The 17,436-nt window shown below is 43.8% G+C and overlaps 1 protein-coding gene across 1 annotated transcript in view; it reads right to left on the minus strand.

The window, feature by feature from the left end:
- Positions 1-17,436, minus strand: part of LOC115677549 (uncharacterized) — a 35,634-nt gene that overhangs the window by 1,666 nt on the left and 16,532 nt on the right. Inside the window, exons 2-4 of the mRNA XM_056303989.1 lie at positions 6,806-7,050; positions 6,409-6,472; positions 6,158-6,174 (exon numbers count right to left, since the gene is read on the minus strand). Coding sequence (XP_056159964.1) covers positions 6,158-6,174; positions 6,409-6,472; positions 6,806-7,050 — 326 coding nt within the window. The remainder of the gene's footprint in view (positions 1-6,157; positions 6,175-6,408; positions 6,473-6,805; positions 7,051-17,436) is intronic.

Genomic DNA, 17,436 nt, shown 5'->3' on the forward strand with positions numbered 1-17,436 from the left:
GATCAACCCCCAACTCAGCCTACCAAAATAACCCCTAAACAGCCACTAATTAACCCGATTCAGCCACTAATCATGTCCGTTAGTACCCGATATCCTAAGTAGAGTTTAGGATGCAACTTACTTGAAGTCCTAGGCTAGCTCGGGTAGAAGGGGGGAAATGGCAAGCCGGCGGTCACCCGGCGAACGGACGGTGACGCGGCGGCTCAACTGCGGACGGTGGCCGGATGAGTGGCTGGTCTTCCTCGGCTGGGCTGGATCGAATGAAGGCTGGTGGTGGTGTTTCGGGGAAGAGAAAAATAGGAGAGAGAGAGGGACGGTGGTGGCGGTGATGTGGCGAGACGGAGGGGCGAACGGTGGCTCGACGGAACTGCGGCGATGGCTGGCTTGGCCGGTTGGCCATGGTCATGGTGGGAGGGGAAGGCTCGGCCGAAAGGGAGTGAGAGGGAGAGGTTGCCGAGAGAGAGAGAGAGAATGAGAGAGTGAGAGAGAGAAAATAGAAGAAAGGCTTATTTACACTAATAATTGGTGTCTATCCCTAGCAAAATGACTATCCTACCCTCATCTCTACTTTTCATCTGATGGCCACGATTAATCCTTATCCTAAGATCGACGGCCAAGATTAACTTTTGCCAAAAATATCCAAGGGCAAAATTGAAATTTCACAAAAAGTCCAAGGGCAAAATTGTCCAAAAATTTTTATCTCTAAAGTTAGTGTGAAATGACCAAAATGCCCTTCTCACATTATACTTGGCCTTAACAAAGTCCCAGGGGCAAAACGGTCATTTTTCATTTCTTGCCAAAATTCGAATTTTCTGAAGAATCCGGACAAATCTGAGACCGACCAAGTTAATAACAACGTCGTCCAATTATCCTGTCGTGACCTTCGGAATTTCCAATGCCCAAACTTGATCTCTAATCAATGACTAAATTTAAATAACGTAACTTGAGCGTGTCTCAAATTAACGGGTAGCTTTTGGGAAATTCGCATATTCGACCCGTGGTTGATACTAAATCAAGCCACGTTTAAGTTCACTCGGATCGTGACGACCTCGGTGGTCACGTAATCGCGAGGATCGATCGCTAGTTCCGACGGGCGCGATTGTTTGGTATAGGTTTAGGATCATTCGTCAACTCATCTCGTGGTCAAGCGGAATCACCCGCGATCCACTCGTATGACAGCGGCGAATTGATCCCTAACTATCCTTGGATCGGCCTACATTGGCTCAAAATGTCACCTTGACAATTTTTATGATCAAAAGTCAGTTCACGATCGAGTTTCTTTGGTCGCGCGAATTTAAATCCCTAATTAGCCATTCCCTAACGGGTAGTATCCCAGGAGTGATCAGTTCCGGGCGAGATCTAACTACAAGCACGTCCATAAAATCATCCATTTCATAAATATCAAGTGGGTCTAATTTCAGAATGTCACAATTCTTCCCCCCTTACAAAAATTTCGTCCTCGAAATTTACAAGTTAACCCAACTACTCAAACAAGTGGAGGTATTGACATTGTATTAGCTATTCACTTTCCCCAAGTAGCGCCTTCTGTCCCATGATGTTCCCAAACAACTTTGACAATCGGAATCGTCTTGTTCCTTAAACTCGTTCTTTCCGATCTTCGATCCTTATTGGCCTTTCGACATATGACACCCTGTCGTCAACTTCTATCTCTTCATAGTTCAATACATGAGTTGGGTCCTGTTCATATTTTCTCAGCATCGACACGTGGAATACATTATGCACTTGCGACAAATTTGGCGGTAATGCAAGGCGATAAGCTAAGTCTCCAATCCTTTCCAAAATCTCAAAGGGTCCCACGTACCTCGGACTCAACTTCCCTTTCTTGCCAAATCGAGATAATCCTCTCATGGGCGATACCTTAAGGAATACGTGATCCCCTACTTGAAATTCAAAAGGTCTTCGCCTTCTGTCTGCGTAACTCTTTTGACAACTTTGAGCTGTTTTCAGCCTTTCACGAATGATCTTAACCGCCTCAACTGATTGTTGAACTAATTCTGGCCCGGTTATACTCCTTTCTCCCACTTAGTCCCAATACACGGGCGTCCTATATGCTCTGCCATAAAGCGCTTCAAATGGCGCCATCCCGATACTCTGCTGAAAACTATTATTGCACGCGAATTTCGCTAAGGGCAATTGCTCTTCCCACTTACCTTGAAAATCTAATACACATGCCCGAAGTATATCCTCTAGGGTCTGAATCGTCCTCTCAGACTGGCCATCCGTTTGTGGATGGTAAGATGTACTAAACTGCAGCTTTGATCCTAATGCTGTCTGCAGACTTTTCCAAAAGTTGGCAGTAAACCTAGGATCATAATCCAAAGTAATCATCACCGGTACCCCATGCAAACGAACTATCAGTTGTACGTACAACTCAGCATAACGATCCAATGCGAAGTCCTTTCATACGGCCAAGAAGTGCGCCGACTTTGTCAACCTATCGACAATCACCCAAATGGAATCATGCCCTCTTTGGCTCCTCGGTAATCCCATTACAAAATCCATAGTAATATGTTCCCATTTCCATTCTGGGATTTCTAAAGGTCGCAACAATCCTCCGGGCTTATAATGTTGCGCTTTCACTTGCTGGCACGTCAGACACTTAACCACGTGCTTAGCTATGTCCACCATCATGCCATTCCACCAATAATACTGTCTCAAATTCTGATACATTTTCGTACTTCCCGGATAGATACTATAATTACTACGATGTGCTTCTGACAAAATCTCTTTCTTAAGTTCAACATCATCGGGCACACACAACCTTCCCCGGAACTTCAATATCCCGTCCTCAGATACTTGGAAGTCCGGCTTCCTCTTAGTAGCATTCATTTCCAGAATCTTTTGAATTTCTTGATCCGTAGACTGTAAAGCCTTAATCTTAGTCTGGATTTCTGGTTAGATTCTTAAAGTGGTAAACAAACTCGAGACTTAACTTACTTCAAACTTAAACTCCGAGTCTCGCACTCCTTCCAACAAAGTCCATTCCTTGACCATCAAGTGTGCGATGCTTGACTTCCGACTCAATGCATCAGCTACCCGGTTAGCCTTTCCGGGGTGATACAAAATATCACAATCATAGTCCTTAAGTAACTCCATCCAACGACGCTGTCTCATATTAAGCTCCTTTTGAGAAAACAAATATTTCAAATTCTGATGGTCTGTATATATCTGAAATTTCTCTCCGCATAAATAATGTCGCCAAATCTTAAGAGTGAATATTATTGCGGCCAATTCCAAATCATGCGTCGGGTAGTTTAACTCATGCGGTCTCAACTGTCTTGATGCGTAGGCACCCTAGTCCTTTCAATGACGTATCACTATAAATTTAATATCCTTCTAGTCCTAATGGAATAGTCAACACCGGCGCCGTTGTCAATCTATGCTTTAGTTCTTGAAAACTCCTTTCACATTTGTCGGTCCATTCAAACCTTGTTTCCTTTTTCAACAAATGTGTCAACGGTGTTGCTATTGCTGAAAACCCTTCCACGAAACGTCGGTAATATCTTGCCAAACCTAAAAAGCTTCGAACCTCTGTTACCGTCATTGGTCTCGGCCACTTTATTACAGCTTCAATCTTTGCTGGATCTACTGAGATTCCTTCCCCATAGATCACGTGTCCAAGAAATGCTACTCGATTAAGCCAGAACTCACACTTACTAAACTTGGCGTACAATTCGTGTTCCCTTAAGGTCTATCAAACTTTACTCAAATGGAACTCGTGCTCTTCCAAGCTCTTCGAGTACACCAATATATCGTCTATAAAGACTATGATGAACCGATCTAAAAACTCCTTAAACACCTGATTCATTAAATCCATAAAGGTAGCAGGGGCATTAGTCAACCCAAACGGCATTACTGTAAATTCATAGTGTCCATATCTCGTCCTGAATGCCGTTTTTGATATGTCCTCTTTCCTAATCCTCAACTGATGATATACCATCCTCAAATCAATCTTAGAAAATACCGAAGCCCCTTGTAACTAATCAAACAAATCATCTATCCTTGGCAGGGGATATTTATTCTTGATCGTCACTTGATTTAACCGTCGGTAATCAATACATCACCTTAATGACCCATCCTTCTTCCTCACAAATAAGACTGGCGCTCCCCATGGAGACGCACTTGGACGAATGAAACCTTTGTCCAATAACTCCTGCATTTGCACCTTTAACTCTTTTAACTTCGACAACGACAATCTATAAGGTGCCTTCGAGATTGGCTCAATCCTAGGGCCAACTCGATTACAAACTCTACTTCCCTTTCAGGTGGCAATCCCGGTAATTCCTGAGGAAAGACATCGGGATAATCGCACACCACGGCTATGTCCTCTAGCCTCGGCTCCTCAGCCGTCGAATCAACCACCGACGCTAGAAATCCTTGACACCTTCGTTCAACAACTTAGTCACTTCTAGCGACGAAATCCAAGGGATCGAGGTTCCTCCTCGATTTCCCACAAATTCGAATTTCGGATGTCCAACCGGATTAAATTGAATCACCCTGTTACTACAATCCATAACAGCCCTCTGCTTAACTAACCAATCCATACCCATGATCACATCGAAGTCATACATGGCTAAAACCGCTAGATCTATCTTTTCCTCTCTATAACCAATCACAATCTTACAATTCGGGCACCCTAACGAGACTAGCACCCTATCATTCAGTGGAGTGGTAACATACAACACAACATCAAGCAATTGCGGTTCTATACCAGTCAATTTAACAAACTGTTCTGATATAAACGAATGTGACGCCCCAGGGTCAAACAAAGCATATGCAGCATCATCACATAAAGAAACCGTACCTATAACCACCCCTGGTGTGTTCTCAATCTCTCTCCGTGCCATGGCGTACACCCGTCTTTGGGCCGGTGGCCTATTCTGATTAGCCGACGGGGCAACTCCAATTTGGTTCCCGTTCCGGGGTGGCGGCAATGCAGGCGACCTATTCTGCCTGATGTTAGGGCAAGTCCTTATCTGACGGCCAAACCCGCCACATCCGAAACAGGCTCTGCCCCTATTCGGACAAGGTCCATTTCCACGTCTTTCTCCATACATCCGACATGGACCATTCTGAAAACGGTTTGGTTTCCCAATATTCCTTCTAACAGGAGGGACGAAACGTCGATTACTCGCCATTGGCCTCTTCCCAAGGTGGCGGTTGTCCCTACCCGGGGCAAATCTTGACCCAGAAGCGGCAGCCCTATCCGCCAAGTCACGTTCGATTGCTTGGGCCCGATCATAGATCTCGTTATAATCCCTCAAATTCAGCGAAATCATTTGGTTACGAAGGTCCAGCTTCAAACCGTCTCGGAACCTCCGAGCCCTATCCAACAGGTCCTCCACCATCCTTGGGGTAAACTTAGATAACCGAGCAAATTCAACCTCATACTGGTCCACTGTCCTCTGTCCCTGACGAAGCCTCGTAAACTCAGCTAACTTCTGTTCCCGGGCACTCTCAGAAAAGTACTTACCATTGAAGACTTCCACAAACATTGCCCAAGTCTGGGCAGCACCAGCTGGGAACACTCTTCCTCTGGTGGCTTTCCACCAATCACTCGCACTTCCTTGGAGCTGGTACACCGCCAAGGTCACTTTCTCTTCCTCGGTGCACCCTAATACCTCAAAGGCCTTTTCTAACTCCTCTACCCAAAGCGATGCAACCTCAAGGTCGCCCTTACCATCGAACTTAGGGGGCTTTAATTTCAATAACTGCTCAACTAGTTGATGCATTTGCCTATTCACATTCACTTGCCCCTGTCCTTGATTGCCATTGTTATTATTGGCGACGGCGGCCACAGCGGCCTCAGCAGCTTGGGCAATAGTGGCAGCTCGTTCCTGAGTCTGCCGTCCTATCAGATTACCAATCTCTTCTAGGGTTCTCATGACCGCATCTATTCTCGGATCTCCCGCAGGTCGGGCTCGCGAACTTGATTGACCCCCTGTCCCTCTACCTCTCGAACTCATCCTCAAGATTTCCTACCACTCACCTACCTGCTATAATTCCACTCAGGAATTAGAAACCTAGGCCAACTATACCAGTCTAGTCCTAGGCAGCGAATTAACACAATAATTCACTCAGCAGGTAATTAATCACAACAACACAAGGCCACAATCAGCAAGGTCCGTGCACTTACCTCAGGTCCAGATGCACCTGCATTCCAATCGTTATAACACTCATTTCACTCAGTAATCACAACAAACAATCTGGAGGCACGCGTAGCTCATTCCATACTATGACTCGCTAAGGTCTCCCTAGTCAACCACCCCAAAAGTCGTCGCTCCTTATCACTCCAGACTTTGACCAACTCGGATCGAGCTGACCTTGCTCTAATACCAAATCAACGAGGGATGTCACGCCTCGAACCCCATCGAGCCCGCAACATACCTCTATGGTCGAATATCGCGACGTCCCAAGATGTCGCCGACCCCACACAACCAGAGATAAAGCACTACTAGAAGCAACAAACACCCAGACAATAATCAGTTAGGGGTAATAGGGAGAATATACATTCATTACCGAGTCAAATTTATACAATACACACCATTTACAATACACATAATATACATGCACACCGGCTTCTAAAGTTTACACCACCGATATAAAAAAGGACCAGTAGTCTGGGTATGCTCTATTCCAAAAATGGGACACTTCAAAAAGGATTTACCCTACCCCTAAACTAACCCCTACGCCTTCTAGACGACGTCCACTCCGAGTCGGTTTCTCCAGAACCCGAATCCGATTCCCCCTGAGCCACCTGATCCTCTGAAGACTCCGAATCCGCCTCGATCTCAATCGGGTTGTCATCATCCCCCGACTCTAACGGAAACTCAATTCGTTCCTCTTCTCCAGACTCCTCATCTGGTTCTTCCTCTGGCTCTTCTTCTGGTTCCTTCTCAGGTTCCTCTTCGAGCTCTTCTTCTTCGGGTTCCTCCTTTGGCACTGTACCTAAATCCACATCCATCTGGTCGAACCCTGCTTGTGACTCTTCCGGCTCCAGATTAGGCTCAGCCACTGAAGGTTCGGGTGCTGCAGGTATAGACTGATGTCCTGACTATGTGAGGCTAGTCTCAATGCTAGTCATCTCACCATCAGGAAGGGGTATAGCTGACGGATTCCAGTCTCCTACTCCATCAAAAGGGACATCAAAGCCTCGAACAGGACCGAACTCGTCCAGACCATCCCGAAAACACTAGGCGGTATAAGTGTGGGCTTGCCAAAGGGGTTGTCCAATATCTACCCAGACTATGGTGGTATGCTTGATCCAAGCCATATTATCATCTATCGGGTACTCTACCACGTCATGATCGGTGTGCATCGGTATACCAAAACGCTAAGGTGGTGGCGATGGAAGATTCATGGTCCAGCCCGGGATTCTGAAATGGTTTGGTTAAACAACCATGAGACACGTCTCAGCAAGTAAACACCCTAAGCCCCACTTAGGCTACACGTACCTCCAGACAAATTCAAACACAATCACACTCAACAACCACATAACAGGCACAAAATTGCACTTACATGGGCTTCTAATGCGTACAATCTGCACGTTAGTCTCAATTGCACAAATTCCCAACCACATGCACATTCCAAATTAATTTCATGCCCAAAACACAAGTCGAACATATGGCATTTCCAATTCCGCGTTTCACACACTCGTTCATGCCTCGCCACACTATTTTCATTAAACTTACCCACGACCCGCGTAATTACGCCTCAGGTCCATCTTAAATCCACGGTTCACATACGACCATTTCAAATTCACAACACTCCTTAGCCTGCGTTACAGTATACGCCTCAGGCTATATCTCTTGCCCGCGTTACAGTACATGCCTCAGGCTCAACATCCTCCACCTACGGTACAACCCGCGTTAACGAACACGCCTCAGGTTGGCGGTCTTCCGGTAATACCGGGCATCGTCCCGCGTTAAAGTACATGCCTCAGGACGGCTCAATTCCCCGCGTTACCTTACACGCCTCAGGGACTTTCGTGACTACACGCACGACATATCACATAAAATTTTCACCCATCCACACGCTCAAACATCATACGAACCTCACGCATTTCACATGCTCAATTGACACACAAATAAGCCCAATTTCCAGCCAATCCAATTCAGCCCATGCACATAGAAACGGGTCCACATTTCAACTAATTGTTCCACAATTCGACGAGCATGCAAGGTCGCCATTAGACCCACAATCACAGCCACTATTATGAGCATCAAATCAATATATTCATGTCTATTTCAAGCCACAATAACCACACAAACCAGCCACGGTACCACGTATCAAACCGACACGTTTAGTCCCCAAATCGAACCATACACTCATCATTTCAAACCACGATTTCCAGCAACCAATTCAGCAACAAATCAGCCCCGAAACCATCACAATTTCACTCACAAATCAACCAAGATCAACCCTCAACTCAACCTACCAAAATAACCCCTAAACAGCCACTAATTAACTAGATTCAGCCCCTAATCATGTCCGTTAGTACTCAATATCCTAAGTAGAGTTTAGGATGCCACTTACTTGAAGTCCTAGGCTAGCTCGGGCAGAAAGGGGGGAAACGGCAAGCCGGCGGTCACCCGGCGAATGGACGGCGATGGCGGCGGCTGGACTGCGGACGGTGGCCGGATGAGCAGCTGGTCTTCGTCGGCTGGGCTGGACTGAATGAAGGCTGGTGGTGGTGTTTCGGTGAAGAGAAAAATAGGAGAGAGAGAGGGACGGTGGTGGCGGTGATGTGGCGAGACGGAGGGGAGAACGGTGGATCGACGAAACGGCGGCGACGGCTGGCTTGGCCGGTCGGCCACGGTCACGGTGGGAGGGGAAGGCTCGGCCGAGAGCGAGTGAGAGGGAGAGGTTGCCGAGAGAGAGAGAATGAGAGAATGAGAGAGAGAAAATGAGAAGAAAGGCTTATTTACACCAATAATTGGTGTCTACCCCTAGCAAATTGACTATCCTACCCTCTTCTCTACTTTTCATCCAATGGCCACGATTAATCCTTATCCTAAGATCAACAGTCAAGATTAACTCTTGCCAAAAATATCCAAGGGCAAAATTGGAATTTCACAAAAATCCAAGCGCAAAATTATCCAAAAATTTTTATCTCTAAAGTTGGTGTGAAATGACCAAAATGCCCTTCTCACATTATACTTGGCCTTAACAAAGTCCCAGGGGCAGAACGGTCATATTTCATTTCTTGCCCAAATTCGAATTTTCTTAAGAATCCGGACAAATCTGAGACCGACCAAGCTAATAACAACGTCGTCCAATTATCTTGTCGTGACCTTCGGAATTTCCAATGCCCAAACTTGGTCTCTAATCAATGACTAAATTTAAATAACGTAACTTGAGCGTGTCTCAAACTAACGGGTGGCTTTTAGGAAATTCGCATATTCGACCCGTGGTTGATACTGAATCAAGCCACGTTTAAGTTCACTCGGATCGTGACGACCTCGGTGGTCACGTAATCGTGAGGATCGATCGCTAGTTCCGACGGGCACGATTGTTTGGTATAGGTTTAGGATCATTTGTCAACTCATCTCGTGGTCAAGCGGAATCACCCGCGATCCACTCGTATGACAGCGGCGAATTGATCCCTAATTATGCTTGGATCGGCCTACATTGGCTCAAAATGTCACCTCGACAATTTTTATGGTCGAAAGTCGGTTCACGATCGAGTTTCTTTGATCGCGCGAATTTAAATCTCTAATTAGCCATTCCCTAACGGTTAGTATTCTAGGAGTGATCAGTTCCGGGCGAGATCTAACTACAAGCACGTCCATAAAATCATCCATTTCATAAATCTCAAGTGAGTCTAATTTTAGAATGTCGCATGCCTTGCCGCCGAATTTGTCTCAAGTTCATAACATCTTCCACGTGTCCATGCTGAAAAAGTATGAACCGAATCCGACCCATGTGCTGAATTATGAAAAAATAGACGTGGACGACAGGGTGTCGTACCTGGAGAGACCTATTCGGATAGAGGACAAAAAAGAACAAGTTTTGCGGAATAAGACAATCCCATTGGTTAAAGTCGTTTGGCAACATCATGGTATCGAAAGAGCTACCTGGGAAAGTGAAGAAATCATGAGACGTCAGCACCCCCATTTATTTGAGTAGTGTAGTTGATTGTAAATTTCGAGGATGAAATTTTTGTAAGGGGGGAAGAGTTGTGACATTCTGAAATTCGACCCATTTTCGGAATTTGTGAAATGATTATCTCATCGATGCACTTTAGTTAAATCTCACTCGGAATTGATCACTCTTGAGAAGACTAACCGTTAAGAAATGGATAGCTAGGAATTAAGTATGTGGACCTATGAATTTGGCCATGGATCGACACTTCGACCATAAGGATTGACGAGGAGATATTTTGGGTCATTATAGATCGATCCAAGGATGGTTACGGAACGATTCGCAAATGATATACAATTGGATCGTGAGTGATTCCGCTTGACCATTGTATGAATTTCAAACGATCCTAAACCTAATCCGAAGGATCGCGTCGATTGGAACTAGTGATTGACCCTTGCAATTACATGACAACCGAGATTGCCATGGCTCTAGTAAACTTAGATGTGGCTCGATATCGAATTAGCCATGAGTTGATACGCGTAACTCCTAAAAGTTGCCCGTTAGTTTGAGACGCACTAAAATTGCATTTAATCGAATTTGACCATTACTTGGAATCCGGACTTGGGAATCGAATTTCTCGAAAGCCACTACTAATTCATTGGACGATGTCACATTTGGCATGGCCAACCTTAGAGCTACTCGGATTTGTCGGAAAAGTGAAATTTGGATCGGGAGTGGAAAATGGCCATTTTGCCCCTGGGATTATTTGAGTTTATTTGAAAAGTGTAAGGGCATTTTGGTAAAGTTACTGCCCCCATGCTAGCCGAAAATATTGGATCATAATGCCCCTCTCTCCTCTTGCTCATTTCCTCTTTTGCACTTGGATATTTGTTGACTTTCTTCTAGAAGCTTTAATGTGAGCCATTGGATCTTTGATGAGATTGACTAGTTAATCCTAGCCCTTGGTTGAGTCATAGTGGGGATAGTTGACCCACTCAAGTCACTCAACTCGCTATCTCTCCCTCTCTCTCTCTCTCTCTCTCTCTCTCTCTCTCCTTCATTCCCTCCCTCATTCGGCAGACCATCTCCCCCCTCCTATTTTCACTTTCAGTCACCACTCCTCCCTTCCGGCCTGAACAGTAGCTTCGTCCGCCTCCCTCAGCCATTGTTCGACTGCTGTGTACGTCGCCGTCTGCCCACCTGGTTGCCGGAGCCGCCGTCGATCGCTGTTGCTGCTCTCACCTCACGCCACCGCCATTCTCTCCCATTCTCACCTTCATCTCCCTCATTCTTGGCTAGCTTCACCCCTCACCGTCACCACCACCCCGTGCCCATCCTAGCTGTGGTCCGTTAGTGACCAGTGCTGCCGCCGAGCCACCAGTATGTCTGCCAGAGTTGCTGCTGCTAGGCGTGACTTGTGCTGCCCTTCTTGTCTGGTCTTGCTTGCTTAGACTTTGAGTAAGTGGCTTCCTAACCCTTGACTAGGCTAAGGGATTACTAATGGACATGTTAGGGGTTGATTCATTGCTGTGGATAGTTAGATGAGCTTGAATTGGTGAATGGTTCATGTTGGTTGATTCTCGGATTCGTTGTTGCTATGCGTCTGTGTTTTGCTATTTTTGTGGAGATCTTTGTGGGCCGAATCTGAGGTGGTGTTTTTCATGAAAGTTGACCCTAACAATGAAGCATGTCATATATTAAATCTAGAATTTTTAGAGATCGTTTTGGGGTATTTGGGAGTCCATCTTCGGACCATCACAACTCTGCCGGATTTACTATTCACCTAACCGACATGTCTTTCTGAATTTTTATAAAATTTTCCAGGTCTCTTTTCAGAAAACTTCCTTCATGAAAGTTGTCAAGGACACTTGTGTCTATGACATATAAAAATTTCAAGATTTTAAAAGGAAATTTGGATACTGATTGAAAGGGATTTCTAAGGCCAAACTGTTTGGCCCAATGGGCAAATTTTCCATCTGAATTTGGGTGACAAAAAGAGCTGTTTACAGTTGGAATTGGATTTCGTGTCCTCATGAAAAATGTTTATCAAGATGTTTCCAATGACATATCCAAAATTCAGAATATTTGGGGTTAAATTACTATTTATTTCAAAAGAGTTTCGATTACTGTGCAATTGCCAATTTTAAGCCCAATCCTGTGCAAATTTGGTTTCTCTCTCTCGGGAACTTTTTAATGTTGTTATTGCATGTGAGGGCATGGCTGGTTGTGAGCTGAACATGAATGGTGTGACAATTGGCTAATCGAAAGATAAGAAATTGGTTTGAGTGTTTAATGCCTGTATGCTCACATAATACCCTGAGACGTGTTATGCAGGGTTAAGATGAGAATTGGTTGAGTGATTAAATGCCCGTATGATCACATAATACCCTGAGGTGTGTTACGCGGAGTTGTAACCCGTCTTGATGCGTTTTAACCGAGACGATGCCTAATTTAGGGAGGCCCGGATGCCAATCGCAGTAGAGGCCGGATTGATGCTCCTCATGGAATGCCGTCTTGATGCGTATGACGCGGGACGATGCCATCGCCGACGTAGTGGGATGATGCCCGGTTACGCAGAAAGCTCGATAACCTGATGCGTTTTACGCGGGTTCAGGGAGCTCGAGGGGCCGTTAATAATTTGGACCTTGTGAGTGTGATATGCATTGCGGTATGCTATGTGAGATTATTATTGGGCATGTCCGGATTATTAAGTGTGATATGCATGTGCTTACCCCGATTTGAGTTGTTATGTGCGATGAATGGTTGCTAAGTTGTGGCTGTATGCTAACGTGCAGGGCTTTTGTGTGTGCCAAGGCGAGGTAAGGACACCTATGATTGTTGTGGCACATTGAGTGATAAACCTTACATGCTCTAAACTGTCTTGCGGTACGCGTTAGCCTAAGCGAGGCCTAGGTAGTGACTTATTGAGATATATTCACATTGTTGAATTTTAAACATTTTAGAACCCCAGGGTACCACAGGGATTGAAGATAGGTCTAGTCCCCCATTTTTTGAATACCCCTTTTAGTAAAGAAGCTAGGCTAACCAACCACCGATCCTTTTTGTTGTGTGTGGTGCCTAGATAATGGCCTCTAGTAAGGCTTGTACCTTGTGCAATTGTATTTTGTAAGTAACGCTTTGTTTATAAAAGTATTTTTGTGGATGTGATTCCATTGTCTCTTTACTATCCCATTTAATTGATGTTGTATAGAGAGTTCGATTTGCTTCCGCATGTATGGCTCTTTGGTTGTTCGTTTGGGTCGGCGACAAATCCTAGGATGTCGCATTCTTAACGACCGTTGCGGGATGATGTGTGCCCGTGGGGATCGGGGCATGACAAAAGCCTCGAGAACTAGGGAATTACTAGATTGAGTCAGATTGCTAGAGTCCAAAATGGAAAGTTCTATGCCACAGGATTAGATAAGATGCTACAGTTGAAGAGTGAGTTTACTCAAAGAGGCTTGAAAGCCAAATGTTGAGCTTTGAGTTTGAGTTGCAACCTTAGCATCCCCCTCTTTATCCTTATTAGGTTGCAGGTGAGAATACAATTCCCAACAATGATTCTTAGAATGACCATCCTTATCACAATGATCATAATGAAACTTATTATTGCAACATTTGCCTTTGCCTTTACTTGAACAAATTGACTCCCATCGAAACAAGAGTGACCACCATTTCTACTTTTAGTAGTATGGGTAGAACTCTCAATCGAATCTCCCCCTTTCTTGATATTAGAAGTCATCACACGACGACAAGTTTTCTCCCTTTGAACAATAGCACAAACAGTGGCAAAATTGGGAAGAGTAGAACTCATTAGGATTTGCCTCTTAAGGTCTTCATATTCAGGGTTAGGCCTAGGCAAAAGTTGGAAAATCTTGTTCTGCTCCTGTAAAGAATCTCACAGGGACTTGATAGTCTTTGAATAAGCAAATATCTCATAGATTTAGATTCCATTGAATTAAACAACCAAGACATGACCATATTATCATATGCCTGCCATTTAGTGAATTTTTCATGTATAGATGTAGGTGCTTTTATAAGACCATTCACATAACCCAATTTCAATCTACCCCCAAGAGCTATAGAGACAGCTTTAGACCAAGGTAAATGATTACACCCATTGAACATAATGGTTGTAAGTTTATTGGACATCTCAGAAACAAATTTACTGTTATTGACCGTAGTGCTAGACAGAAAATGAGCGCAAAGTTTAGCAAAGTTATCTAGAACTAATTGAGTCCAATATCAGATTGTCCTCCGTGTAAACCAAAAAACCCATCGCAAAAATAGATCCACAAATAGCTAAACATGTGCTATAGGAACCACCAAGAGAGATCGGTCTGAAGAATGAGATTGCATGATCAATTCACAGCGGGCTGCTGTTAATCATGTATTGCGACAACAATAAAGAACTTGGATTCTCAATCACCAATAGATAAGCGGAAGCATTGACAATGGAGCCAACCTTAGGATTGTATTTCGCTCTGATACCATGTTTCAATGATAATCGCGTATAGAAAAGAGATAAAAGAAGAGAAGAGGGACACTTAATCATTAACGTGGTTCAAAAAACCAAGAGTCAATCCCTTGGAAGCTTACATCTACAGTGGTAAATCCCCAATTCATCTTATTTTCTTTGGGAAGGATTTATTATCTTTTAATAGAGAGCAATACAATGGGTTGCAGTCATTAATTTGGTAACTATAGCTATCGTATAACCCAGCTTGATCTCCTCCTATATTGAGATTAGGATGATCTAATATCCTTATCGTTCCAACACGGTAGATGGCGGATCAACTGTGCAATCATAGTCAAGAAGAAGGAGAAAGAAAAATAGGAAAAAAAATGAAATAGAATGGATCTCAAGTCTTAATTGCCAAAATCGTTATGTGTCAATGTGTCCTCTTTTCAAGAAAGTAAATTTAATATGTAAAATAAATTTAGAGGTTCCAATCCAAAAAATAATATATAGGTTGGCTTTCTAGTGTCAATATCATATAACTAAACATCCTAAAAGCGCCATTTGCACATTTTTCACTCATTTGTGTCGCTAAATCCTAATCTCCCTCCCTCCCTCTCTCTCTCCCTCCCTCAGAATTGGAAATGAAAATGCGGATAGGTTTTATAGACTATGAAGACTCAAAAGCTGACATGTCCAAGGATGTGTTTGGAAGAGCATTTACAAGCAGGTTTAATAGACCAAAACCTCCACCAATATAACTAGAAATTGTATAATGACATGGGAACTCATCTCTCTAAAAGCCCTTGAGCCAAAATTTTGGCATTTGGTACACAATTTTAAAGATTTTGGTGCAAAGTTTTGTTTTGAAAATGCTCAAAGCGGGGTCTCAAAGCTCAAGGCAAGTCCCCTGTTTTGAGCTTTAGCATTTTCCGAATACAAGTTCAGATGTTTAATGAAGTTTTTTCTTCCATTCTTGCCCTCAGTGACACTTTAGTATTCCGGTTTTACCCCTCACTAGTTTTTTTCTTCCAATCCAAGTTTAGGGATTTTTATGAACTTGCAGTTGCAATGGCTAGGAAGCTTTGCATAGGAGGTCGAGGGACATCGACCCAGCTTTGTTGAGGGTCAAGGGACATCAGCAAAGCTTCTCCAACAGTCGAGTGACACTGGTAAGTGATGATGTCGGGAAGCTTTGCTTAGGTTCACACGTTGCCGGCAAGCTTCAAGGAGGGTCGCTCAACAACTGATCTAGCTTGCTAGGGGTCACACAACGCGGGGAAGCTTCACCAAGGGTCGATCAGTGCTAGGAAGCTTTGCCAAGGGTTGCGTGATGCCGGCACAGGCAATTAGCTAGATCTTGCCTACGTTGCATTGCATAGTCGTGCGGCTCGCATTGTGCCACCTGGGGTCACGCAACATCGATGGCGCGGGTTACGAGACATCAACACCGGTGCTTCTGTTGTACCACCCACCTAAGCTTTGATTTGCAATTGCAAGTTCCTCCGTTCTTTTTTTTACTTATTTTAAAAATTGCTTTGCAATAAGCATTTTACACGGTATTTACCAAACACTACTTAATTTTCATGAAATTCTTTAAGTCAGTGTCCTTTGCCTAAATACAAAGTCTTAAGGTCAAACCATTGCCAAACTCCCCATATGTTTTCTTTTTGACAAAAAAAAACAATTCAATCTCCTTCATTGCTATTGTCCGACGACAAGATTAGTTATATGAAACATCCAATCTCTCTTGCTTTTAACCCTAGATTGATAGGGTTTCATTGACCTAGATAGAGGTCAATTCAGGTTGTCATAAGTTCAACGAAGGCATATGTTTGGCAATGTTAGCGACGGAGGGAAGGTGGCTATTGGCAGAGGCGAAGAGAGAGATGACATGCGGTGCATATCGAACATTGCGAGGAGTGGAGACATAAAAAGGGATAAAGGAAGGGAAGAGGTTATCAAAGTTGTCTGTTTCACTCATAAATGGAAATGAATATATATATTTTTTTATTTATAACCTTTGGGCATGAGCATGGAGGCCTCAAACAAGATTAGTTTTCACGCAATTAGTGGGATTTGAACAAGAAATCTCCAGCTTTTAAATTTGAAATTCCTTAATGCTCCAACCAATTACGTCGATGTTTAAGGCTTATATCGAGACAAAATAATGATATGTCTTCTTCATGTGGCTCGGATTATGCATTAAAAAGCCCCAGACGTGGCGACATTTTTCAATAGGTGCATCAATGCTTAGGTGGTCATTAGTGATATATTATTTAAATATTAAAAAGCACCTTTTGGCATAATAGATTAAGTTTTAGAACAGTCGGCAGTAATTTCGCAAAAGTTTTACATGATATCATAGTGGGAGTGAGTTCTAATCTCTCCATGCCCCTCAGTCTTAGGCCAAAGTCTATCTTGGGGAGTGTTATAATATTTAAATATTGAACCATATCTTTGGTACGATAGTTTAAGATTTTATAACAATTACCATTCGTCCCACCAATTTTACACTAAGGCTACCAAACTTTTTGGTCCTAAATCAAGAAATGTTGATGAATTTTTCCAAGATGAGATCATAGCCAAAGTTCATACTGACGAGACAAGGTTTCACACGACGTGAGTAATATCTTCCGAGAAGGTTAGAATGCAATCCTTTCCGAAGAGTCCAATGAAATATATCACTTTGCAAGAGCCACGTCATATGCTTTGAATATTCAAAAGATCATCTTTGTGGCAACCGACGTACCTGAGCTGTCGGAAGTTTCCCCAAAAATGAATTTTGCTCTTCTATGCTCATGAATGGGGATGTATAGAAAAAACTTTTATTGCATCACGTTCAAACCTCTCTCTCTCTTTCTTCCTCTTTG

The sequence above is a fragment of the Syzygium oleosum genome, unplaced genomic scaffold, assembly GCF_021117445.2.
Source record: "Syzygium oleosum isolate NSW1041296 unplaced genomic scaffold, Sole_v2.1 Sole_v2.30, whole genome shotgun sequence".
In the NCBI taxonomy this organism is placed as follows: domain Eukaryota; kingdom Viridiplantae; phylum Streptophyta; class Magnoliopsida; order Myrtales; family Myrtaceae; genus Syzygium; species Syzygium oleosum.